Source organism: Myotis brandtii, unplaced genomic scaffold (genome assembly GCF_000412655.1).
Source record: "Myotis brandtii unplaced genomic scaffold, ASM41265v1 scaffold17, whole genome shotgun sequence".
NCBI lineage: Eukaryota > Metazoa > Chordata > Mammalia > Chiroptera > Vespertilionidae > Myotis > Myotis brandtii.
The window spans coordinates 6,310,077-6,337,913 of record NW_005356259.1 but is presented as its reverse complement, the minus strand read 5'-3'; the positions used below and the strand labels follow the sequence as shown (position 1 = coordinate 6,337,913).

Below are 27,837 nucleotides of genomic sequence, written 5' to 3'. Positions count from 1 at the left end.
AGTTTTCATCCCTAGAGATGCAGGAGCTGGGAATTCCTAGAGCAGTGGTTCTCAACCTGTGGGTCGCGACCCCTTTGGCTGTCGAACGATCCTTTCACAGGGGTTGCCTAAGATCATCCTGCATATCAGATATTACATTACGATTCAGTAGCAACATTAAGTTATGAAGTAGCAACGAAAATAATTTTATGGTTGGGTCACATGAGGAACTATATTTAAAGGGCCAGAAGGTTGAGAACCACTGTCCTAGAGGATGAGTCCACACTGTCTTAGTGTATGAAGTGCATTAACGGGGCAGTTCTTGCCTCTCACAGCAATGGACCCCAGCTGCTGCGGAGGAAATGGGAAAAGCAGCCCCACATCTCAGCCATGAGGCCTCAGGTCAATTGTGAAATCTGACTTGAAGAGAGAGGAAGCTCATCTTGACCCCATGTGGTAATGAGCATGAAGGACGACCTGGCCTTGGGAGGAGCCCCAGGGAGGGAGCAGCTCAGAGAAAACTCAACAGACTTGGGCAGCAGAATAAGGTTCTCCGGGTGCCAGGCCAGCCTCACTGCTACTAGGATAACAGGTTCTCAAACAAGGGTTTCTCCACTCCCACGGAGTTGGCTTCAGAGATGACCTTTCTTCTTAGAAATGGTGTCCCTTTGTCTGAGAATCCTCTGCTATGCCTCTGCACCTCCCTCAAAAAACTTATATTAAAATTACCTTCCTCCGTCTCTACCTCCCTCCCATTAGGCCTTTAGCTCCTTGTGGGTAGAAACCACATCTCATTCTATTCTTTTTTTTAATGTTCTCACGGTGTTTAACCATCACATAGTTGACACTCAGTAAACGTATAGTGAAATAAAGAGTCTGGGAGTGAACTCAGACAGGCCAAAACCACATCCATAAATAAAATATGCTTAGCTTTATTTTACCCAGTACTTTCGGTAGAACTCATTTTTAAAACAAAGTATTTTTCATTTGTTCTTTGTTCAACCTCTCAGGAGTATCATCAATGCAAACCATGTGGACTGGCTTTCATTTTGCAAATCTGACCTCCCCCTTTGAAATCACTGATGGGTATGTTAGGTCCCTGCCCACTGACCTGTGCATTCTTAGAGGGACCAGGACAGTAGCCGTGAACCGATGACACCTAGAATCTTAGGCTAAACCAGTTGGATTCTTTTTTAAAGGTTCTTTCTGCAGACCTCTACTTTGTCCTCACAGCCTGAAGCACCAGGCAGCAGCCCCTCCCACCTCTTCCCATAATCTGCTGGCTCCATTGCAACTACCGCTGATGCAAGACCCTGAAGAATTCATCTCTAGTACAAGGAGAATAAGTCCTTGACAGAGGCCCAGTTTTGCAGAAATTTTGCAAGGTCTCACTCTTAATTATAATAGAAAATGGCACTCTGTGGCTATTAATATTTAGTGGAAGGGAGGATGCTAGATTAACAGCTAATATTTATTAAGTACTTACTATAATATACCAAGAAATGGGTCATATACCACACATACATTGTCTCATTTAATCCTTATCAACAACCCTATAGGTTAGGTACTGTCATGAGTAACCTGAGAATACGTATGCTTACCTGGCTGAAAACTCAAAAGGTTAAGGAGAAGTGGAAGTGAGGTTTAAATTTGGGCCTCTCAGATCCCTAAATCCACGCTGAGTGCCAACACCATTATCACCTTGTTTGTAGACTTCTGGCATAATTATGTCCTGACAATGTCCCACACAAACCATTAGCAGAAGTAAGTCACTGATATCAAAGAGGGGAACCACCCACCCAACCAATCTAAAGAGCAAAAGTAACCTTTAAACATGATCCACTTTCCACACAAGAGACTAATTTAGGGGAAATTTCTTTCGATTCAAAATAATGATGCTAAGTGGGAAGCAATTTAAGCTTTACAATGGCTTCATCAGAGCCTCATCTGTCAAATCCCCAAATTGTGCTCCCAGAACACGCTTCTCAATACAGAGAATCAGCAGGGAGTAGAAATGCAGATGTGAAGCAAACAGGTGGAAATCAAGGAGTTAGTGTGATCTAATGAGCATGATCCAGTCTTAATGCAACACTGTGCTCATGGCCACCATCATCACCATCACTGCCACTGCCACCATCACCGCCATCATCATCACCGGCATTGGTAGTACCTTCATAATTATGTCCTTTGAAGAAATGAGGCTGCCAGGTACCCAGGTAACAGGCACTGTTTGCAATACCAGGAGAGTGATTTTTCCATCTTTCTCTCTTGATAGTGGGTTATGAGTTAGCAGCAGTGACTAGCAACTCTACTACTATTACTAACAACATAGTACACTAGAATTAGTAAAACTGTCACAAAACCATTACAAAACTTTTTGGAATTTTGGATTTGGCATAACAGCAGAAGGCTGGTACCCACCTCACACCCCGTATTGCAGGTATCAGGTTCTTAAACTATTTGATAAAATAAAATCTAAAATGATAAAATACACACCAAAGATTAAGGAACTGCCTATTGAAAAGTCAACCCACAAGCCCTCCATTTGTATTTACACCAGAGGGCAACAAGACAATGGGGGCAGCCCTATGCTCTGGTGGCAGAACACCGCAATTCACAAACTCACAGCAGGAGACCTTGACAACAGACTGAGCCAGGCTTTCAGAGAGGTACTGCACTGGCTACTGGGCCTGCAGCATTTCAAGGGACGTTTTTTTCTTTCTTAAACAGAGAGGAAGGGAGAGGGATAAAGAGATACCAAGAGGGAACCACTGATGGGCTTCCTCCTACACGCCCCCTACTGGGGGTCAAGCCCAAAAACTGGGCATGTCCCCTGAATGGGACTCAACCGGTGACCTCTTGTTTATGGGTTGACGCTCAATCACACAGGCTGGGCTCGAGGGACATTTCTGTCTTCTGGGGTACTAAGCAGGAATCCATTCTAATCTCTACTGGGGCCCACTTTGTAGGTACTAGTTTTCACTGAAATTGCTATGATAATTTATTTTCTGTCCTCCCACATGTAAGGGATGGCACATCATGCACCAGTAAATTTGTTTTGTTTTATTGCTTCCTATGTAACAATATGCAATGATAGCAAAGTGTTTCTTTTACGACCTGTGAATTTATGCTTTTTCATGGGTAATGGAATATAACAGCATGGAGACTTATGCTTTCTGATTTGATTCAGTATAGAGCATATTGTATTTATATACACCAAACAATATTATCCCTTCCAGACTATCTCAAAATCTTTTTCAATGCAAGATTTAAAGTGTTTTTAAATTTTATTCTTTATAAAATTTAAATCCATCTAATACACCTGTAAAATCTTATATGTCAGTTACATAAAGTACATAACAAAATTCATGTATCTGCTACAAAAACAATGAATCATTGGTCAAAACAGTCCTGCTAACATAACAGCTAAAGTACTCTATACACTTACTAAAAGCCAGGAAGTACACTTAATGCTTTCAATATTGTCTCATTTAACCATTACCACAACCCTATGTGCTGAGTACTATTATTATTCCCTTTTGTACAGATGAAGAAAGTGAGACTTAGAGCAAGTTTTTTCAACCTTGACACTATTGACATTTTGGACAAGATCGTTCTTTGTTACGGTGGTGATGTTCTGTGCACTGTAGGATGTTTAGCAGCACCCTTGACTTCTATCTAGATGCCAGCAGGAGACCCCAGTCCCAGATGTGACGACCAAAATGTCTCCAGACACTGCCAAATGTCCCCTTGTGACAAAATCGCTCCCACCTGAGAACCACTGGCATAGAGAAATTAAGTAATTTACTGAAGATCACACGCTTAGGAAATGGGAGAGCCAGGCATGCTGACGCTAGAATGTATGCTATCAACGAGTGAAATACAGTGCTAGTCACTCTGTGATAGTTTAAAGAACATAAATTTTGCCCTCATCAGTTTGGCTCAGTGGATAGAACGTCAGCCTGCGGACTGAAGGGTCCCAGGTTCGATTCTGGTCAAGGGCACATGCCTGGGTTGCGGGCTCGATCCCCAGTGGGGGGTGTCAAAGACTGCCTATGTGCTTCACATATACTATCTCATCCTGGGCTCCCAAGAACCCTAGGAAGCAAGTTATATTATTTCCATTTGACAACAAAGAAACTAGTGTTCTGTTAAGTAGGGGAATCTACCCAAACCTTACACAGGATTTGTGCTAGAACTCAAATTTCAAGCTAAGTATAGGTGATGCCAAGCCACTGCTCTTGACCCAACCCTATGTCCTTCTCAGTTCATGGATAAACAAAGACTACAGACATGCCTCTTCCAAAGCATGTTCTCGATTTTGTCTACTCCCTCCAGCTTTGCTTAGAAATTTTCATTCAGATCCCCTCCCCTGACATCCCAAAGTTATGGGAATAAGTCCACCAATGTGGCTCATAAGTTGAGCATTGACCCAAGAACCAAGAGATCACTGGTTTGATTCTGGGTCAGAGCACATGCTCAGGTTTCAGGTTTGATCCCCAGTAGGGGGCATGCAGGGTAGCTGATCGATAATGTTTCTCTCTCATTGATGTTTATCTCTCTATCCCTCTCCTTTCTTCTCTTTCTCTTTAAAAAAAAAACAAAAAAACAAAAAAAAAACAAAACGCCAAGAGCAAAAGACAAAGAGAGAATCTTAAAAGCAGCAAGAGAAAAACAGTTAGTTACCTACAAGGAAGTACCCATACGATTGTCAGCTGATTTCTCAACAGAAACTATGCAGGCCAGAAGGGAGTGGCAAGAAATATTCAAAGTGATGAATAGCAAGAACCTACAATCAAGATTACTTTACCCAGCAAAGCTATCATTCAGAATTGAAGGTCAGATAAAGAGCTTCACAGATAAGGAAAAGCTAAAGGAGTTCATCACCACCAAACCAGTATTATATGAAATGCTGAAAGGTATCCTTTAAGAAGAGGAAGAAGAAGACAAAGGTAAAGATACAAATTATGAACAACAAATACACATCTATCCACAAGTGAATCTAAAAATCAAGGGAATAAATAATCTGATGAACAGAGTAAACTGGTGAATATAATAGAATCAGGGGCAAAGAAAGGGAGTGGACTGACAATTCTCGGGAGTTAAGGGGTCTGGGGGGTGTGGGAAGAGACTGGAAAAAAATCGTACACCTATGGATGAGGACAGTGGGGGAGGTAAGGGCAGAGGGTGGGGTGGGAACCAGGTGGAGGGGAGCTATGGGGGGAAAAAAGAGGAACAACTGTAATAATCTGAACAATAAAGATTTATTTAAAAAAAATAAGAAGAAGGAGGAGGAGGAGGAGGAGATTGTTGTTGTTGTTGTTTGGAGAGGCAAAGGGAAAACTTCAAGCAGTGACCTCAAGAACTTTGAAAAGGGATTATCATATTAAATCAGAGGATAGGAAAATATAGAATGAGTTTTCTTTTATCTGATTCTATTTTTATTATCTACTTTTTATGCATAATGAATTTTATATTTTTTAGGGTTGGGGGGGTTGTTTTCATTAAACTTTCCTGAGAGCTTTAACTTTTGGGTTGAGGCCAAATTTGAAAATTTTCAAGCATAAAATATCCTGATGAGAAAAAACAATTGATGGAGTGGCGAAATGAATTCCAAAAGGCGTATCTTTCTGACCCTTTGGTTTTATTCAGTTTTGAGTGGCTTCATGGGGGTGGGGAGCTTCCACAGCTGTAAAAAATTATGGAACCACCAGGGTGGAAAGAACTCAAGAAGCTTCTGGCATCTGAAAGACCTTCCTTTAAGTCCTAGCCCAACCCCTTCTCTGCTTGGTGACCTGTCAAGTGACTTACTGTCCCTGAGTCCCTCATCTGTAAAACAGGCTCACTGTGAAGATTAAATAAGATAATGCATGAGAATCAGCTGGCACACAGCAGACTCACAATCAACTGGGTGCCCTTCAGACGTATCTGTGTTTTTTACCAAAGTTTGTGTTTGGGTCATTGTCCTTTTAATGCCTTGCTCACATTATTTAGGTGAAATTAGGAGTGTCTAAACCAAGAGTGATCTAGCTGGTGGCCAAAGGACCATCACTATGGGGCCAGACTCTGTCACCCACCCAGGGACCTCCCTGCTCATCAGCAATGCTGCTCCTTGCCAGTGATTCAGTTACAGGACACAGAGTGCTGGCCATCACAACAAATGCCATTCAGTAGTCGGGCTTTCTTGCGGGAGAACCTCAGTAATTCAATCAGAGAATATCATTTTTAAGCTAAAGGAACCAGAGCCATACTCATGTTTAACCTCATCTCTCTACAGATGAGGACACAGGAATCACAGAGGAGGATTTTGACACAGCTAAATTAAGGCAAAATCCTGACCTGGTTCTTAACCTTTTACCTAGACCAGTGGTTCTCTAGCAGAAATGATTTTACCCTCCGGGGGCCATTTTTGGTCATTACAACTAGGGGAAGTGGGATTGCTACTGGCATCTAGTGAGTAAAAGCTAGGGATGTTACTAAATGCACAGAACAGCCCCACAGTGAAAACATCAGTAATACCCTGGTTAGCAAACTCTAACCTGCACTGTTGGACTCCGTGCCTCCAAGGACTCCAAAAGCTGCCTCTTAAGTTGCTACTGTTGGAGGTTGGACTTGGCCCAATTTGAAAGCTCTTATCCATGATTGAGTCAATTGTGCCTCTTTAGCATTGAGGGCCACTGGGATTAGGAGGGATTTAGAGCCTTACCTACTCAGGCAACTTAAAGTCTGGGTTTAACTTTAAAGCACAGTGATATGCCCAGCGTGAGTTCTACCAATGTTTTAAAGACATAAGTGGGCCTTATTAGACAATCTAAGAAAATGATTCTCAAAACTATTTTGGCAAAATACCATAGAACAACCAAATAATGTACACCATGCAGTTATCAAATATTCATTCTAATACACCTTAAATAAATACATTTGACACTGCATTAAATACCTCCAAGATTTGTGGTTTGAATGGAGGAAAGACAGAAATTGAAGGATTGATGTAGAACGAAAGTACGCTCAGAGTTTCCACCCAAAGCTAGAGTTCCATGTTAGAATAACTAAATAGAAAAGAAAATCAGAGTCAATGATCCAAGCAAACAATTATGTACTTTCTGATTCTTGCCCATGCATGCCATCTGGCTTGCTGACCTCATAGGACTCCACCCTGGCCAGCAGGAAGGCCAAATTGAGCCTGAATGTGGGAGTATCTGGTGATCTGCAAAACACACTTATGAGTCATCTATCAATCTGAGCTTATTTATCCACAGTTTCACCTGGTAATTCTGACTTTAGTTCTGACCCATGGTAGCAATATATAGAGCATCCCAATCTGATTCACTCATAAATTCAATCCACGTTTAATAATTATGTCCAGGGCACCATGCTTTGGGGAACATATTCCCTACTCAATAAAATCACAATGATGCCAAGAAGAATAACATGCATCCAACTAACTCTTGTACACAGAATCAGGGCAGCAGTAATTGGAAGAGCAAGATCTCTTTTAGGTGGAAAGATCAAGAAGGCTCCATGAAACAAAAAATGGCCTTTGAATTGGATCTTGAAGAAAGATGGGATTTCAGCACATAAAAAGAGAACATCCATGAATAAGGGTGATAGAAAACACAAGGCAATTCTGATATGACAGTCAGTGAGGCATATGGGAAAGGAGACTGGACCACGGGAATGAAAACAATGAGAAGGAAAAGCCCACAACCTGTAAGAGACTCATGTATCATGGGTGACAGAGGAGAAGAAAAGGGTCAAGTTGCAGAAATACACACAACAGAAGAACATATAAAGTGACTCAAAAGTTTGGATCCTGGGTCAGTTGGAGAATAGTGGCAATTATCAGACCTGAAAATAGAAGAGGAAAGAAGATTGAATTGTGTTAAGATGATTCTCTGGACTCAGAAAATGAAAGCTCAGCACCAAATTCATTCCTGCTACTAATATCAGACTCAGTTCTTGAGCTACTTACTACATCTCAGCACCTTCTCTCACCATATCTAATTCCTAACTCCTGTTACACAGTCTTTCTGGGTCTATCTCCCTATACCTGCTCCCCACACTCCTGCTGACATAGACAGAGAGTGACTATAAGGCATGAGTGAGTGGCAGTTGCCTGATACTCTGAACTCTGACCAAACTATCTATGTAGACTCTCTCACCCTCCTTTTTCCCTGGGCTATTATAGTATTTATAGGCCCTTTCCCATGTTAACTGCCTTGGGCATTACCCTTTGTGGGATAATGTGTCCATCTGTGACCTGCGTTCTAAACAGACCTCTTTGCTACTCTTTCTGATCTGCTCTGACATCCTACCACTCACTACAAAATTGCTCTCATTTAGTTGGCAATCTTGGAATGTAAAGTGGACATATTCTCATAGCTGATGCACATGTTCTACTTTGAGAATGTATTAGTCATCACAAGTACAGAAAAATACTTTTCTAAGGACTTCATTGTTTGGAGGATCCTCTTGTCCCTGATTGCATCATTAATCCTTAGGTGCTAAATGTCAATACTACTAAGGAAGTAGTAGTATGAGGGATTGATTATCCATAAGCATGTAAAAATATGTGCCTTGATTTGTTCTATCACCGCTTTACCTTCCCCAACCAGTTATTTAGCTGTCATTTTTCATTGCAAAGGTAGACAACAGTTCACAGATTCTATGTTAATGGTGCCAAAAGAGCTTCAGAATCCACAAGTCTTAATATGTCCCAGGAATGAAACAGGGGCATAATTCAGCAGAAGATGCATCTGCTAACACAGTGATACAACTACTTAGAAGGCAACTTTCCCAAAGGGTGATATCCACTCACTTTCCACCCCCTACACATGAAAATCTATTTTTAACAGCAAAGGTGGTGGTGCTGTTGATGACTCATAAGTATGCTAATTTGTGATGGCTGATCATGGGCAGTCTTGACTAAGGGAATTATTTGCTGGATTTAATCAATTATTGGGCTCATCAAATGTGATTACATAAAAATCCAAGTGAAAGAAGGCATTAGACATTTGGGAGGGAAAATAACTCTTTGTTTGCCTTGCAATAGAGAGAGTTCATTCTATTATCTACATGTGCAATATCCACATGACCGATTGTCTCCACATATGTTTGTGTCTCAGGCTGTCTTCCTCCTAATGTCCAGAATATTTTTCAGCCATTTGCCCTTTTGAGAAAACGCCTAATGAATCAGCAAGACATACAATTTTTAAAGAATTAAAAACATGAAGAAAAAAAAGAGAAAGGATTCTGAACTATCCTACTAGACTTTAATAAGCCCATACTTTCAAGCACAATAAATAATAAGCAATAGTGTATGCTATCTTTGTGATCTAGTGAGAGAAGTGAGTATCCTATATAATAAAAGCCAGGAGGTGACGGTTGGATTCCAGGTCAAGGGCACATGCCCGGGTTGTGAGCTTGATCCCCAGTAGGGGGTGTGCAGGAGGCAGCCTGTCCATGATTCTCTCTCCTCATGGATGTTTCTATTTCTCTCTCCCTCTCCTTTCCTCTCTGCAGTCAATCCTATATAATAAAAGCCTAATATGCTAAGTGTCCGGTTGTCTGGTTGGCCGTTCAACCAATCAAAGCGTAATATGCTAATGATATGCTAAGGCTGCTCAACCGCTCACTATGACGTGCACTGACCACCAGGGGGCAGACAGTCAACTGGTTGACCTGTCGCTATGACGTGCACTGACTACTAGGGGGCAGATGCTCCGACCAGTAAGTTAGCTTGCTGCTGGGGTCCAGCTGATCAGAACTGAGCGAGATGGGCCAGAAATGCCCTGGAGCCCTCCCTCGGTCCCTCCCTGGCTGGCCAACCTCCTGCATCACTCTCTGGCCCCAATCGTGCACTGGTGGGGTCCCTTGGCCTGCCCTGCGCCCTCTCACAATCCGGGACCCCTCGGGGGATGTCGGAGAGCTGGTTTCGGCCCAATCCCGCAGGCCAGGCCAAGAGACCCCACTGGTGCACAAATTCGTGCACCAGGCATCTAGTAAAATGTAAGTTCCTCCCAACAGACCTAATTGTCCTCAATGACCTTCAATACCGGTATCTCTTACAGCGTTTACCAACTCCTATTATAACTATTTTGTTCACCTATGTCTAACCTACAAGCCTGTGTACATCCTCACAGAGGGTGTTTCTTACAGATCTATTTCCAGTATTTAGTTAAGTGTATGACAATAGTAAGTACTAATGGAAAGATTCTTGTAAAGTACTATGCAGGTGACTATTGGTACAATATGATTATCAAAAAGATGAGAGATGCCTTTGGATAACTTCAATTACTAACAGAAATATTTCTAGATTTATAAAATGAGACATATGAAAACTGGACATGTGTCTGCAGAGGTCCTCGGATTTGTGACTATGCCTTTATTTGTACCTCTGTCTTTGGTTTTGCTAACCAATCACACCATTCACTAACATAAAATCATGAGCAAATAAAAACAGTTGTTTTAAACCATTAGTTTAGAAATGGTTTACTACTCAACCATAGATTAGTAGACATGGCTCTATCTCATATGAAAATATGTGGGTAATTAAAAAGAAAGTTCAAATCAATCCTATACTACTTTGTACTTTATATGACTTCAGTGAAACTGGTACAAGACAGTCTGGATGTTGTTTTTTTACATCAACATAAAAAATTCAACAGCATTCACATCAGATATGTAAAAATATGCTTTCAAAAATAATCAACATAGTAATTTGAAACTGGACAGGTCTGAGCAACTCTCTTGTAAGACTCCCTCTTACCTGTCCATTGATCGCTCCTTAAAATAAAACTGAGACAACTTTGAAACATCTCATACCCCAGGTTAACTACACATGAAAGTGATATGTTACCTTTTACTACTGAAGACTATTATGCTCTCTAACTTGAGTGTTTAATTTACATCCTGCTCAGTGGTTCATATCCAATTACTACCATGTGCCCAATGAACCTGAACAAGACACAATTATTTAGCCATCTGTATAAGCTCACTATATTTAGGAAAGACTAGCAATCTCTAGGAAGCTTTAAAGTCTTAGTCCATGTTCTCTCAAAGATTTGTGCACCTCTATCATGCATATCAAATTACCACACCACCACTGTAGACTATTGACTTTATTTGGAAATCATACGACACAAGAGTCTCTGCTATGAGATGATATACAAAAATAATGCTTTCAAAAATAATTGACATAGGAATTCCAAACTTGACTCACCAGAAAAGGTAACATTCAAGTGGTCATCTGAAAGCATGACCACTTGTCGATACCTACTGGCATTGTAACTGCCTCAGTGATTCTTGATCTGAATGTCATTGGTTTAAAGCTATGATACCAAAGTCAAATACAATCACTGAAAAGCACACACGAGCCTTTGAGACTAAGGTGTGGGCTTTCAGTGATTGGTGAACAAACGGTCTAAGCAACTCTATTCCTTTGGCACATGCTGTCCAAGCTCTTCTCAATGAAGCAGAGTAATGGAGGGTGATGATGGATGAGAGTCTTCTTTAAATTGCCTTTCCACAGTGAAATCGAAAAGATATCACTGCCCTTCAAGAAATTTGTACCTACACTTTGAGCTCAACAGCACTTTGTCAGCAAAATGGGCAAAGGATAATTTTAGACAAAGGAGAATTCAAACACTAAAACGTGTAAAGACCCGTTTGTGCTCTCATCCATATACCTGCAACACACACCCCCTCTTCTCCCCCCGCCCCCATACACAGCCCCTCTCTGGTCAAGTTTTTAGCAAAATCACCAGACAGCTCAGCAGGAATATGCTTTTCAATTCCCTGGGCCCACTCTCATGTGAATGTAGACACTCACTGGGCCATGCTGAATGCCTACGATCAATTTTTAATTACAACAGCAGTAGTGATCCGAGATAAAGCAGGCAACTGAGAAGGGACCAAGAGACAGTTTATTACAAATGAACGTCCACCATGAGCCAAATTTGCAGAGTTGTGCCCCAAATGACTCGAGCAACCAGCGGCCCTTTCTCAGAAAGAGGCTCTTACCTCTGGGATGTTTTCTTATATTTCCTCCTGTGGGTAAAGAAGCATAAACACATATCAGGAAAGGGTTTGCGATAGGCAGTGGGTTAGAAAAATACCGCTTCAGTGGGGATGGACAGGGAGGGGAACTCTTTGTAGAAGGAACTCTCTGTGAGGCTTGGGGGTCTCAAGTTAAAAGCTTTGGATTATTGTGTTATTTTGTGGCCAGATGCATATAACCAGAGTCTTAACAGTTACAAATAGCAGCCCAAGAGCTTGAGGGCTCGGCCCCCTATGTTTTTTCCTTTCCCTTCTGAGGGCACTGAGGTCAAACTTTAAAGACATCAGGATCCAGGTTCAAATCTCAGGTCTTCCATTTACCAGATTCATGGGCTTGCTGAGGTGTAAAGGGCCAGAGGCTTATAAAGCACTTCTTTTGCTGGCAAATAGTAAATGGTTAATTACCATTAGCTCCTAGTGCTGTCACTATCCTTACTGTTACCCCCATTGTCTAGCACTGAAGTCCCTTTAAAGACATGCCTTTTAAAATGTAAATGCATAATCATGCAGCTAAACCATAAGATCAGACACCAGGTCTTCAAAGAAGAAGGAAGGGAGGAAGGGGAAATTAGAAGGTCTAGAAGCAGAGTCCTGAGAGCAGCATTAGCACCATGCTAATGGCTCAGCTGTGAGCTCAGTCTGGAGGGACACCTCCCCAGGAAGCAGGAGAGACTGAGTCCGTCTCTGCTATTTACAGTCCCCACGTAGCCTCGGGACAATCTATTGGGCTCAGGGCTTCTTCATCTATCAGTGCGCTAACACCTACCTGGCTCTCTCACCTAGGACACAGTGGCATTCGAGGGGGAAATGGCCATGGAAGTTTATTTCCCAGGATCCCCATGTTGTTCATGCCCAGGTCAGTTTTTGTAGACTCTGAAGACCCTCAGAAGGGTTTTGATCGGCTTTTCACTGGAGGGGATTGGGGGAAAGGCATCTCCAGGAAGCGCAATGCTTCCCAGTCACCCTCAGTTCCACACCTGCTTTCCCATTACAGTCACTGCACCCAGGAAGCCAAGCCACTGATTGGCTAACAGATCGGTATGTCACAAGTTAAAAAAAAAAAAGCACAGCTGTTTCAAGTTCAGGATCCCTATTACCTGTTACATCTCTGTCCAAATGGAAACATGCATGGTAGTGTTAGGTGTTAAGTGAAGAAACGGCATGCCACACAGAACCCACAGCGTGATCCTGCCTAGATGTGTACTGACATCTATTCATCTGAAAGCAAACACAGCAGAATGACAGCCATGACCCCAGGTAATGGGTTAATGGATCACTTCTTTTCACTTTATGGATTTTCCAAATTCTCTTTTTAAAATGAGCATTATGAATCATATTGGAAAAAACAAAATATTCATACACCTATACATACATAGTCACATATACAGATAGACACGCATATATAGGACTATATGGATCTACAGAGATATTTACATGCGTGCGTTAGATCATATAAATCGGGAGGAGGGCCAGCTAACTGTGTAGCTATAAAGTGGGAATAATCAGAGCACCTCTCTCAGAAGCTTGTGGTGAGAAATGAGTGATAATCCACCTAATGTCGGCTCCCGGAGGCAGATTCTTTGTAAGCTTCCCCACTGCATCCCAGCACCTAAAGCAGTGCCCTGCATTCCCTCCAAAAGCTGTGATGCATGTGCGCTGACCATCCACTCTCTCATACATGGACCCTCTCACCAGTGACCTATCACTCACACTCTCTAGGCCAGCCGTGGGCAAACTACGGCCCGCGGGCCGGATCCGGCGTGTTTGAAATGAATAAAACTAAAAAAAAAAAGACCGTACCCTTTTATGTAATGATGTTTACTTTGAATTTATATTAGTTCACACAAACACTCCATCCATGCTTTTGTTCCGGCCCTCCGGTCAAGTTTAAGAACCCATTGTGGCCCTCGAGTCAAAAAGTTTGCCCACCCCTGCTCTAGGCAGTAGCCGAGGGCAGAGGTTTCATCGACAGGCATAGAGCATAGTGAGCTGTGGGTCTGCCCTTGCCCTTGGTCCTTGTTAGAACTGCTGTCAAATGAACTGGACTAAGGAGTCTTTAGCAGGAGCAGAAAATAAGCCATTGAGAGTGCAAGGATTGACGTTAAGGGGGAAGAAACGCCCAATGGACACCACTGGCTCCTATCCAGAAGCCCAACTAGTTCTATCAGCAGAGGGTGTCTTCAGAGGCCAGAAGAAGGCAACTTTAGCTCTTGGCTTCCACAGAATTCTCCCAGCATCTGCCAAGCACCGTACAAAGGCACTGCTGGGAGCACCAAGACAGTCAAAGATAAACAAAAATAATAGCTTCCATTTTCCACACCTACCAGTAACAGGCACTTAACATACATCGCTAATCCTCATAATAACTCCAAGACCCACTCTCTGAAAGAATTTGAATTCTAAAAAAGGAAGTTAAGACATGTACCTAAAGTGTTGTTTTGTGATCATAACCAATACAAGGGGTGGCTAAAGAAGCTTTATGAAGGAGGTAGTCTAGATTGATGTGGGGGGGAGGGAGGTTCAACAAGGAGAAATGTGTCAGTAGGAGGCAAGCAGGTAAGGAAAGCACACCTAGCAGCCTCAAACAGCCCACCCAGTTCAACCCAACCAGATATGGAGGAAAACAGCAGATAATAAGGCTGCAAAGTGCCTAGGACAAAGTTTTCAAAAGTAATAACATTTATACTTATTTTTTTTAAAGGTGATACCTGGGAAAAGGAATAACCACTTACATTGCCTTGTCTCATCTTTGCTTATGTGGAAAGACAAGCGGGCTCTGGAATGTGACAGACCTGATTCAAAACCCAATTTCCCCTCATCTCTAGCTATGAGACCTCAGGCATGCTCTATGCAAAATCAAGCTTTATTCTCCACATCTATCGTGTAGAAGGAATTATCTCAGAGGACACGATGGATTGAATTTGCCAGGGACTCTGCATGCCATATGAAGGGCATTCTAAAAAGTGTAGGTCCCTTTGCCCCTTGTTTTGAGCCTCTTGAAGTCAGGGGTGCTATTAGATGGATCTCTGTGTCTATCCCAAGGGCTTGCACGTGGTTGGCACACAACGAACGCCTGTTGGCCAAATAGCAGAATCATTTGCACCTGCCACTCACACCTATCAAAATATGGGTCATGTATTTACGACACCCAAAGAGAGACCAAATCTGATTTTCAGTCCAGCTCCGCTTCCTGCCACTCACTCCCCCCTCCAAAGATGCATTCTTGGCTTCACAGGTCATGAAGGTCTCCCTCCCCATCTTGCCCCTTTTAAACACAAATAGCTCCCAAATCAAGATAGCCAAATCCAAACAGCATCATCTTATGCTGGAGTTGAAAGGTCAGCACTTAACGCACAAGAGAAGATGCAAGTCCATGGAAATCACTCTATTGAAGACCCTACTCACAGATCAGCGTGACTGGCAAGACTGGTGAGGCCGGACCGAGCCCTTCTCATCCTTCAGTTCTCAGCGGATACATCACTTCCTCCTGAGAAACTTCCAGGGCCTCCCAAACTCGGAAGTGCCCCTTTCAGTGTCGCTGCATTTGTCACTCCGGGAGGTTATGATCTGTTATGCTGGTGGCAAGAATGATGGCTTGTCCGGAACCTGCTAGAGTTTCTCTCTTGCCAGACACAGTGCTTGGCAGTGCTCATTATATTGTTGTGGAATGATGAGTTTATCAGGAAACTGATCCCCAAAATGCTTTCTTTCTACTGATGTTCCTCTTTTTGCTGAGGATTCCCAAGCAGTGAGGCATCTCCCACAGCCGTGGCTGTCTACACACAGGAGGGACGCGATGGGAGAAGGCTGGGGGCTCGGGACTGTCACCTTTGACCTCTTACAGATCCTGGGCGGTGCATCTCACATTATACGGATGGAAATGGGGCTCAAAGAGGTTAAGCAACTATCTAAGGATTCAGAACCTTAAAGGGGTTCAGACCGAAAGCGAGCTCTGAGGCCTTCAAAGAAAATTGGGGAAATTAGGCAAAGAAGTCAAAGGATGCCAGGAGGAAACTTAGACACGAGACAAAAACAAACAAAACCAAAAACAAACAAAACCAACAACAATAGAACATAACGGGTTCTTTCCATCCAATCACAGGAAATGAGCTGGAAAAGAAGCCAGTTTATTTTCGGCCTTTTGTTTTTAAAAACGTCAACAGAATTTACCCCTGATCCACGCCCTGAAAGACCGAGGGAATGTTTTCACATGGTCTGTTTGGGTGTTTCAAACTTACTTTCAATGGATAATGATTTTGAAACTTGGAGCAATGCAACACTAATCTCAAGATTCGTGGAGCCCATTGGAGTTGATGGAGAAAGGAGAGAATGACGGGGAGCTGCAGTGCTGTGGGAGCTAGCAAGGTTGGTGGGGTGGGCGATGGAGAGAGGGCGGCGGCTGGACCAGGCAGAAGACAGGTCATCCAACAGGGCCAGGCTGAAAACCCCATCCATGGAGGCCCAGAGCAGTGCCTTCCAAACCGTACCCAGAAGGGTCCCTGCTCTTCACATACAGGCACATGCATGTGCACGTGTGCACGCGCGCACACACACACACAGGCACAGCATTATTTGTCTGTTTGTTTGTTTTAAGGAGAAGCATTACAGCACAATGTTTCAGATCTCTTGCCTGAGCTCAAACCTCTTCTCCAATGTTTTGTGTCTAATAAGCCATGTGAATTTTAGCAACTTTCATCATGTCCCCAACCACCAGTCTCCTCAACTGTAAACGTGGGTAACAATCATACCTGCTTCACAAGGGGGTGGTGAGAGCTGAATGGAAAAATGAATCTACCTTTTTGCATTTGGCACAGTGCTGGGTATCCAGTTCATGTCAAAATCAAGTCGGCGATTGTATTAACAACAACAGTACTGAACAAATAATGGTATTGTAATTCAATCGGTTTCCAAATTTTGTGTTGGGTGAAAAAAGTCATTCATTGATTTACAAGGTAAAGAAAAAAGGTCGAAGATTGGTTTTGAAACTGGAAAATTGAATACTCCCAACTCTCCCTATCTTAGAAAACTTGAATCACAAAGGAAGTGGGTGCTAATCTCAGTGCTGCTAAGAGGAGGAGCTGAAACCCGGCCCAGTTGCCTCCTGTCCCCTGTGCTCAAGCTGTACACGGAGGGAGACACCACCCACCAGAGGCCCCAGGTACCTTAGCAGAACAACACACTTCCCTCTAATACAGTGGTTCTCAACCTTGGCTGCACATTAGAATCACCTGGGAATCTTTTTAAAATCCTGATTTCTGGACCTCATCATTAGTAACAAAGAATTTCCAGAGGATGAGGCCCAGAAATCAGTATTTTAAAAAGATTCCTTGGTGATTCTAATGTGCAGCCAAGGTTGAGAACCACTGCTCTAATATGACAAGGTAGGCCATCACTCCGACGGCAGGAAAAAAGAAGGTGAGGGTGTTCAAAAACTGGACACCATCATAATCCCTAGGAATGTCTAAAATTATCTTTCAACAAAGATCCTTTTCATCAACAAGAACCTAAAAACTGAACCCCCATGAGTTGCTTTCACAGAATCCCTAAGCATCCTCCAAAAGTTGTAACTCTATGCCGAGATCACAGGTGCTATAACCAGAGTTATTGATTGGCCCATATCCACTTAATTTTGCAAGCAAATTAGGACTCCTGGTCTTCATTGAAAATCAATGTCTGTTTAAGTTTTTCTAGGAAATTGTGGATTTCCCAAGAAGTATTAAATGGGGTGTGCACGGCATGTGTGCACATGTATGTGTGCATGTGTGTGTGTTCACCTGTACATGTGCACATTCGTGTACAGACAGAGAAAGTGATGAGCTTGGAAATCAACCCTCGAAGTCTTCCGATCACATTCTGACAAGTGGATACTGAAATCATCGAAGGGCAAAGAGCACTGACCCCCAATATTTGAAAAGGTCCCCAAAGCTCTCCATGGCTGTGTTGGCCAGCAGAAACTTCTAGACCCTGAACTTCATGTTACCTCTCCTGGCCCCAGTCAGGGAGAGAAGGATGAAACTGAGCCAGCATCAGGAATGATTCTGTCCATAGTAAACTTGCACCTGCCTGGGGGCAGAGTAGAGAACAAGGAAACAGCAAAAAAAAACAGCAATGAGGTGGGGGCAAGGATGCTTCGGAGGGGCTTGCTTAGTTTTTTGATGGCTAGGAGTTCTCAAAGTGCTGGGCACAGCCACAAGCAAGTTTCACACACGCCCAAGGCAAACAGATGATTGGGAACCATTCCTGATAGCTGGACAAGTGAGAGTCAATTAAGCATTGATGTGAAATTGCGAAGCGCCTGGCAGTCTTTCACTTCTTAAAAGTGCGTATCTTTGAGGAAGAGCCATATGGGTGCTGCAATCATGAGGTTTATAAATAGGCTTAATATTCAAACAAGCTGGCTTAGAAAAACCAAAACTTGTGTTCAGTTTCTAAGTCGCCAGCAAGACACCTCCCAGCTGGGCCCAGGAAGGTTTCCTGGTAGGGGATGTTGAATCTGTAACAACTACACGCAGGCAGCGTGAGACATGCAACGCTGCCTGGAGTGTCCTCCGGGTTTTCTGTGCGATGATGACTCACTCGGTTCCAGATCCCATCAGATCCCATCTCCATCCTTCCTTACTGAGGTCACTGCTGCTGCAGATGCACAGACAGCTTTGGGAATTTTGGTTCTCAGCCCTCACTTCCCTCAAGGGAGAGGAAATTGGAGGACAGAGTCAGACAAACAAAGAACACAGCAAGACTCGCAGAGTTAACTGCATAATCGCACAAGTTCAGGTCACATGTGGCTCACTCGTGGGAAAGTGCACGGAGATAAAACGCCACAAATACCCATGAAATGAGAGAGGGGCTGCAGGATCATCTGAGCCTCTGGTTTTGTTTTTCATTGGCATATGGTGTGCAGGCTGAACAGAACTGGATACCTCTAGAAACTTCGACTGAATCATGTGTATGAACTACTCGACATGTTGCTGAGAATGCAAGGTCCTTGTGCATTTCTTTCATTCCAACCAGTGGTTTCATTCCCATGACACGGATGTTAAAGCCGAGACTTGCAAAGCTATGTACATTGATTGTCTGATGGCCTTTCCCATATTTTGAACAAGTAAATGCCAGTAAGAAAATCTATATAAATTTGGTCTCCTGGCATTTTCCAGCAGACTATTTCTTTTTTTTTTTTTTTGAGGGGGGGCGGTTAGAAGATATTAGAGAAACAAGAACCTCTCTTCTGTTACTAGTCCAAATATTTCTTAACTGATGCTACAGATTAACAATCCATGTGGGCAATGATTATGTTTTCCTGCTTGGCCGAAGATCCAAAGTAAGATAAAATATAAAAAATAATGAGAGGACATAAACTCTCCTTCACCTGGAATAACCCAATGGTTAGGAAAGGGCTGTTTCTGTTTACATTCTCTAAGGAATTTTTCTGCTGGGTTTTCCACTGGGGAAAATGGTCCTCACACCCTCTCACTTAGCCACTGACAAAAGGAAGATCATATTCGAGGGCAGCGGCTCCCAAAGCATAAGACTCCCACAGGTTTAACCAAGAGGGATGAGATGAAACAACTGGAGGAAGCCTTTGACAGTGCGGTTTAGGGGTGAGGATGGCGCATCTGAAGCATGAGAGAACGCTCATCTGAAACAGAGCCGTAAATAAGATGATCAATTTTTAACTCACTCCTGGAAGCAAACGTGTCTCTATCTAGTGCTGGCTGCGCAGTGGAAAGAGGAGAAACCTTTGAAGAGGAGCTTCCATCCAAACTAAACAACCGCATCAGCAGCTCCCCCTGGGACGGCCAATCTACACCCTTTCCACTCTGCTCTCCTGCCCCAGCCCCCTCGTGCGTCTGCAGACAGCTGGCCAGACACAGAAATCCAAATCTCCTGTTCATGCCTGCTTCTCTCCCGGGCCTGGGTTAAAAATTCCAGCACTCGGATTACTGTCTAATGGACCCCCAATTGGGATCCCTTCTTCTGAAAAACAAGATTTTTTAAGCAGACCAAACACTGCCTTTCCCTCCAGCTAAAAACCTATTCCTGAAAGCTGGGCAATGAACTAATCAGTGGTACCAGTGAGAGAAAATGGTAAGTTTTTAGAGGGAAAAAAATATATAAAGTTAATGTCACCCTTGTAGAAGTCACCCTTGCATAAATGACTTTCCCTCTAGTCACACAGTTACAACCACTTGCTATGTTATAAGTGCAGCAAAACTGTGTGGGTGGAACTGGAAAAGACTTTTTGTGACCTCCTTCCTGGGAGCCTGGCTCCTAGTTAGATAAACATCAATGAGAAAAGCTGAAAACAAAAATATGTCTTCATATCTGTGACAGCACTGTGAAAGCAGAGAGACATCCAGGGGATGAAGACAAAATGTCACTCTTCACAGATTGATCCTTGGAGTTAGGGGACGGGTAGGTTTTTTAATTTTAATTATCCATAGAGTTGCTTCAATGAATTCTCTGCTTGATTTTCTCCATGTAGATCGACCCAGAACAAAAACTGTATCTTCTACCAAGTTCAACTTCAGTAATCAGTCCGATTTTTCTAAGCCTTTTCTATTTACTCCCATTCCTTCTCTCCTCTCATCCTTCCTTCCTCCCAATCCTTATCAAGAACCATAAAATTTCACTCAGATGTGGTATACAAAACAAAAATCAACAAATAAATTCATAGATACAAACAACAGAGGGGGAGGGGAGGGGAGAAGATGGTAAAGGGGGTCAAATATATGGTGACTAGATTTTGGGTGATGAGCATGCATGGAGCATACAGATGTTGTATTATAAAGTTTTATACCTGAAACGTACATAATGTTATTAACCAATGTTACCCCCAACAAAGTTAATTTTATAGAAAGAAAAATCCTACTCCTACCAGAAAGCAGCTATTGGCAATTTACCCTTCCAGGTGAATTTACGCCAATACAACAGCTCCTTGGAGCAGAAGTCCTTCCTAGTTCCTCTGACGCCTTCTCTCCCCTTAACATCATCTGGACGCAGACACTGTACATTTTAACAATTTAAATATAACAAAAATGAGGCCCAAATCCAAAACAGAGAACAGTAACAACAACAAGGAAAACCCAATTAGCAGATGCATTCCCGGGACCATGCTGAGCGCTCTACTGCCATTGGAAGCGAGTCCTCCTGAGCTGCAGTGAGCTTCCCTGATACCACACCAGATGCCCGGGAAGGGGGCGCTGGACAATTCTTCCATTTTTGTAAGGATGACTCATTTCAGTCAGTGGCTTTATAGGCAGCATGGTAGTTCTACACAGCATGTACGAAGCTTGATTTATGATCATTAATCCTTATGTTTCACAAACTACAGAGGCCCCTATTCATGAAAGTGTTTACAGTGCCCCAGTTAGCAGACAGGGTTTCAAGTAACAACCACCTGGACTAGGGAACTACATGTAACCTACTTTGGGGGGATCCGTTGTAAGGCAGTGTAAGACCCCCTCAGAGTCATCCTGAGACAAGACTCAGAGGGGTAGAGACAGAAAAGTGGGGGGAGGGGAATATCAGTCTGAACTTGAACTATTCCTAAAATACACCTGCAAGTAGCTTGCAAGGATTAATCTTTCACTGCCAGATACACTCAGCATGTCTAGAGTGTGGGGAAAATCTTGGTTAAGCGTTTTGGTTGTTTGGACTCGGGATTAACAGAATATAATGTTCTCTGGATGTCCCAACAGTGACTTTCAGCGAAAACACTCAGTGCACTCTCGTGGTAATTGTCTACAATTTCACTCTCCTGTAGACCTTAAGGGGCAGGGAAGCTGTATATGGGCAGAATGTTGCCTGTTGGGTCCCTGCAATAGACCCTTGGAAGAGGGTGGAAATGGAGGGAAGAAGTACCATTTTTGGAAGGTCTTAAAGAGCAGAGCAGGAAAAGGGCTTGAACGAAGCAGAGATGTGGTGGAGAGCGAGCACTAAGGCAGGGCTGTGGACTGTCCCAGGAGCCAGGAGCCAGGTGTGCCATCAGAGGACGCCTGTGGGGCAGCAGCAGGAGGCTGTGCCCACCGGCCAAGCCTAGACGAGAGGACAGCCACCTGCAGGGTCTAGGGAGCCTCCACCCAGCCGAGCTTCCCCAGCCCCCTCTGTGGTGGGCTGCTCTCGCCTGACTCCTGTCGCATGGTCCCCAGAAGGTCCATGACAAGAGCCTGATCCTGTTTGGCTTCTTGGGCCGTGGTCTCTTTCTGCCCTTGGAATCCTGGAAATGACCATGCCTACTCCTCAGGTTTCAGTTTTGGCTCCAAATCCACATGTGAGGGCATGACACCAACCCTTAGAAGGGTTCCAAGCAAAGCAATGTACATCGATGGCCAGCTGGCCTTGCCCATATGTTGAACAAGTACTGGTAAATGGCAGTGAGAAATATACATGAGTTTGTATATTCTATATACATGTGAAAAGTTAAAAAAATAACATGAACTTGTCTTCTGGCACCTCATGTCAGATTATTTAGGGAGGGTCACACTAAATTATGTTTTTTCTCTACTTCTAAAATTTATAGGAATACTAATTTAGCATCATTCAGACACATACACACACATATTCGTACCCACATTATGTATGTGTACATTTTTTCTTCATATTTTTGATATATTACATCTCCAATCCAGACCTTTCCTTTCATCTCCAGGCCCACTTATTCAACTGCTCATGCCTCCACATCTCCTCCAGGACATCTGTAGGCCCCTCATACTCAATACGTCCCAAACTGAGGTCATGACCTCTGTTCTCCATTCATTCTGCTCCCACCCACAACCAAACCTGCAAACTTGTTCCCGCCTCAGTGATCCAGATCTAAGTAAACAGCACCTGGGGACTCGAGCTAAGCACCTGGGAGTCATTCTACATTCTACTTCCCTCCTCATTCCCATGTCCAAGTCCTCTTGAGTCAAACTCCTGAAAATCTCTCACATCCATCCCTACAGACCTGCCATGGCTCCCCACTGCTATGGGCCGGGTCTAAAAGATGAAGCAAGATCTGTCTCTGCCCAGGGTGGAGTGGGGGGTGGGGGAGAAAGGGTTTGTTCCCATAATAAGGCGGTGGGGGGGGATGCTTGCTGGTTAGACAAAAACAATAGTCCCTAGTAACCAATGCCACCCTTTATATTTGTAAGACTACTGAGGTACTAGGAGGGGAAAGCATCATCATCATCACCTTGAGAATGTTGCATAAGCATAAAGTGTCTTCCACTGGCTACCTCTTAGGTGGGCAAAATGAACACTGGATGGCTTCATTATGATTGTGCCCGTGATTGCCAAGGAGGAAGTGAGACCTGAACCCTTTTCTTTGCTTTAGGCCGTCCGATAGCAGGCTGGCCAAAGGAAAACTCCTGGGCAGGGCCCAAGGTACGAGTCATGATTCAAACCTGAGCAGCCTGAGGCTCCCCCACATCACCAGAGGAATAAAGTGCAGCCATTATCATATGTTTCCTGCCTGAAAGATTATCAAACAAAACAGCCATGGCGGGGCGGGGGGCGGGGGGGGCTCTTAAAAATTCCACCCACTCCTACAACTGAGGTTGACAGAAAAACAAACAAAAAAAGGCTCCTCCCCGAAACGTTGGAGGGCAGCATCCTCTGAGAGATGCGACTCAGAAAGCTCCAGTGTGCAGGGCTTGCTCCTTTCCCGTTAGACACGTGGGAGCATGTGGATGAGAGCGGTCGGCGCTACAGGGGGAGGCTGAGGACCACAGCTCCAGAAGCGTAGCCGGCCTCTGAGTGCTGGTGTGCAGGGAAGGGACGGTTGTCAGGAGTGTAAACACCTAAGCTGGCGGGTGTTGTCATCTCAGCTGGGGCAGACAGCGTTCAAAATTCCCATTTCCAATATCCGATGCACCGTTAGGAAGCTGATAATGCCACAAGGCTAGGTTGAGAGCTTTTTCTAAGTCTTCCCTCAACAAACATGTGAAAAACCCCGGGTTTCAAATCCTCACTGATAATTTACTGCACACCAGGTAGTATCATAGGCACGGGGGCTGCACCAGTGGCCAAAACAGGCCACAAAAACCTCTGTCCTCAGGGAGCTTATGTTCTAGTTGGAGGAGAAAGACAACAGACATAATAAATAAGATCAAGTATATAGTATTCAGAGAGAGGAAAATAAAGAGTAAAAGAAGGCATGGAAGGGGGCTGGGGGGTTGTAACGTATAGGCCCGTCTCCCGCGTCCTCCTACACCGGCATTGTTGGCGGACGACAGCCTCGGCAAGCCTCTTGCTGCTGGAAAGCCCACTCCTGGCCAGTGCAGAAAAGGGGGCAGATGAGGGGACGGAAAGACAGAACCTGGGCACCCACAAGAGTGGGATTCAGCCTTGGGCGTCGCTTTGCCACATCTTGCCCAGACCCACCTCACTTTAGATGTCTGTGCCCAACCTGGTTAACGATGTCAATAAAACCTGCCTCCCCTCTAGCTCATGGAATATATAGTGTTGCTAAGTTACATGGCCTATAAACTGACCCAAATATACATTATTCATTTCTAACATTAAAAGTTCACACTTAGGCCTTTATGCTTCTGTCATCACCTGTTGGTTGAGCACCTATTATGTGCCAAACCCTGTTCTAGGCACTGGAGGTACCAGAATGAGCAAGACACACAAGTGTCTGACCCCAAGGAACACCCTATTATGTGCCAAACCCTGTTCTAGGCACTGGAGGTCAAGACACACAAGTGTCTGACCCCAAGGAACGTACAGGATCAGGGAGGAGATGACAAATTCAACAACCGGTTAAACAGGACAGATAGTGACAAAAAGGAGACAGATACCATTGAATCGTCCACGCATGAGATGATCAAGCCCTGGACTTGGCAGTTCTCAGACAAGCAGAACTGAACCCCTGACGACCCGTGATTCCCTCCAAAGCCCTTTCTAGAAGGGTTCCATGGCAATAAATTGATAGGAAAATCGAATTGTGGCTCCTGGGTCTTCCTAAAATGTTGGCACAGCAGCTTCCTTTTTCTCACTGAGAGTCTGTTGTGTGGACAAACACACACTTCCCTCCCCTGGGCTTTCTATTTTGTGAACTGCAAAAGTGTTATTTCGAGTTGTATAAATAAGCATGTGTTTTGGTTTCCAGAGTCTTTAGCAGCTTATTATAGCGCTACTGTTATGTTTCTTTAAAAAGTCGTAGTGAGAACCATAATTGTAGTAAAAAGAAAATATATATTATGTATATAATAATAACAATAGGCACATGTCCTTTTCAGCAATTAGAAAGGGAAGTTACAGATCTCCCACAAATGCTGTTGGGCAGGGCGTTTCGGCAGGAAGGGTAAAGAGAGGGGTTCCAAACCCCACATTTGGAGAAGAATCAATCAACCCACACCTTTTATGCTTAACAACACTGGATGCTGAGTAGATTTGAGAGACTAGAAAAAAATTCAGCAGATAACATCACGCCCAATACCTTGGGGAGAGAAGCCTAACAGACATGAGAGAAAGCTACAAGCGAGCTGTGAGGGATAAATGCTCTATGGCACAAGGTCCCCCCTCAGCCTGGCTGAATCGCCCAAATGCTCTCTCCAGCCGGAGCAGCTGGAGGGAGCTGGTGTGAACTGAGAAGCAGCCAGGAGAAGCAGTTTCTGAGGGTGGGAGTCCCTCCACCAGGGCTGGCAAGGAGACCCAGCATCACCACACTTTGACACTGTATACCTTGGACGGATCCGGCCCGTTTGGAATGAATAAAACTAAAAAAAAAAAAGCCCGTACCCTTTTATGTAATGATGTTTACTTTGAATTTATATTAGTTCACACAAACACTCCATCCATGCTTTTGTTCCGGCCCTCCGGTCCAGTTTAAGAACCCATTGTGGCCCTCGAGTCAAAAAGTTTGCCCACCCCTGGTAGTGGGAGAAATCACCAAGTCCAGTCAAAGGGTTAAGTACTGGGACGGTGACTCAGGCAGGGACTCGGGATTCCAGGGAAGTCTCCTAGCCTGGGATGGGATGGAATGAGGGTAGGGGCTGAGCTGAGTCTTTTTAAAGGAGCAAGAGTCAGTCTGGTGACATGCAGGGGACATGGCACTTCAGACAGAGGGGAGAGCATAAGTAAAAAGAGTAAAAACAGAGGAGAGGACAGCACCGTGATGGCGAACCTTTTGAGCTCGGCGTGTCAGCATTTTGCAAAACCCTAACTTAACTCTGGTGCCGTGTCACATATAGAAATTTTTTGATATTTGCAACCATAGTAAAACAAAGATTTATATTTTTGATATTTATTTTATATATTTAAATGCCATTTAACAAAGAAAAATCAACCAAAAAAATGAGTTCGTGTGTCACCTCTGACACGTGTGTCATAGGTTTGCCATCACTGGCCTAGAGAATGTACATGGAGAAAAACTTTTTCTTTTCAACAGCTCTACACATTTGATGCCAAATGCCCGAGGCAGTGTTTCTGGTCATTACGGAAGGTGTCTTTGGGACCTGCCCAGCCACCTGAGAAGCAAACTGTAGACATGCAGCCACCAGTGTAGCTTATGAACTTGTTTCCCAGAAGACACCCCATATTTTCAGGACACCGCTCCTCCGTACTCAAAGCCAGACAGAGCCCAATGAAGTGAATGAAATTCAGAGATCTTTGTCCATCAGTCCAACTAGAAGCCTGGGGCCACTGTATTGAGAGCAAACACCCTATTTCACTGTTAAAAGATTATTAGGAAATCCTATATTGCGCTGGCCCCCCACTGTCTCCAAAATAGCCCTTTCTTTCAGTGACCATCTCCCTGACAGAAAGAAGCCTAAGAAAATGTCGGAAGTTGAACTAGGCTGGGGCGAGGGAGAAGAGAATTTGGCAGCCCCAATGCATGTTGAAGTTGAACTATTGTTCAGTTCTTGGACCTCCTGCCAAGGTGTTTGCAAGCACTCTGCAGAGAAAATTCTTCCTGTGATTAAAAAAAAAAGTCTGTGACCTGAGTCCCCAAACTTTTCTCCCCGGGGGCAAAAAGGACCAGAAACATCTCTGTGGGGACTGAGCAGCTACAACAGAAATCTAAAGACCCATCTCCTTCCCCCAGAGAAAGCGTGACTTGGAAACAGCAAGGCATTGTAAGTCAGGAAGACAAGTCTTCCTGTTTAAAGGAAGGCAGCAGTGACTGTAATTCACAGAGAAGCAGTTGTGGAACTTCTGGGCTGTGTTTAAAGGGCCCTGCAGGATCCCGGGAGCCATGTGAGCCTGGCCTGGAGTAGCATACTGACGGGAGAGGGAAAGGGGGCAAGAGAAGGAAACAGCTCTACTTACAGCCCGCGGAGCCGAAGCCAGATTTTCTCGATCTGTTCGGGCTGCAAGTATTTCAGAGAGTTGCTCTCAAATTCTTCAATCTCCTTGGTCGGGGACTCCATAGCTGCAGGTGATCACTGGGAGTGAGGCTGAGAGAGTTCGGGCTGTCCCCTCCTCGCCTGTCACTTGCTCTGTGCGCTCCCGGGTCTGTGCGCCCCAAATCCAGCCTTAAAGCGGGTTGGGACTGCGGGCTCCCCCAGGCCCCGGTGCCCCGCGGGGTAAGCAGCTACTGTAAGCAGCCATGGTCCGCGGCAAGGTCGGGGATACGACTGTGCTCCTAACTCGGGAAGAAAGCGCCTCGGATCTATTTGGACATGTATATATTTTTTTAAACAAAGCCACCGAAGCAATCAGTGTGGCAGCTGAAGGACTGGGGGGGAGAGGGAGGGCCAGGTGGGGAGGAGAGGACGCTAGCAGGGAGAGAGTGGGAAGGGGGAGCGGGGAGGGGAATGAGCTGGGTGAGCTGGCAGGAGGCCGGCGGCGGTCTGACCGGAGGCCGGGCACCCC

At 44.3% G+C, this 27,837-nt stretch overlaps 1 protein-coding gene across 8 annotated transcripts in view; it reads right to left on the bottom strand.

Annotated features, from left to right (window-relative positions):
- The window catches only part of PDE1C (phosphodiesterase 1C, calmodulin-dependent 70kDa), a 342,910-nt gene that overhangs the window by 155,305 nt on the left and 159,768 nt on the right, over window positions 1–27,837 (bottom strand). The window contains exons 1-2 of one of the 8 annotated variants that reach the window (XM_005862933.2): window positions 27,292–27,787; window positions 12,001–12,027 (exon numbers count right to left, since the gene is read on the bottom strand). The exons of 5 other annotated variants lie outside the window; for them this stretch is intronic. In XM_005862933.2, coding sequence (XP_005862995.1) covers window positions 12,001–12,027; window positions 27,292–27,392 — 128 coding nt within the window. In that variant the 5' untranslated portion in view covers window positions 27,393–27,787. Of the gene's footprint in view, window positions 1–12,000; window positions 12,028–27,291; window positions 27,788–27,837 lie in introns of those variants that run through there. 2 more of the 8 variants (XM_014536984.1, XM_005862934.2) reach the window with 2 other exon arrangements.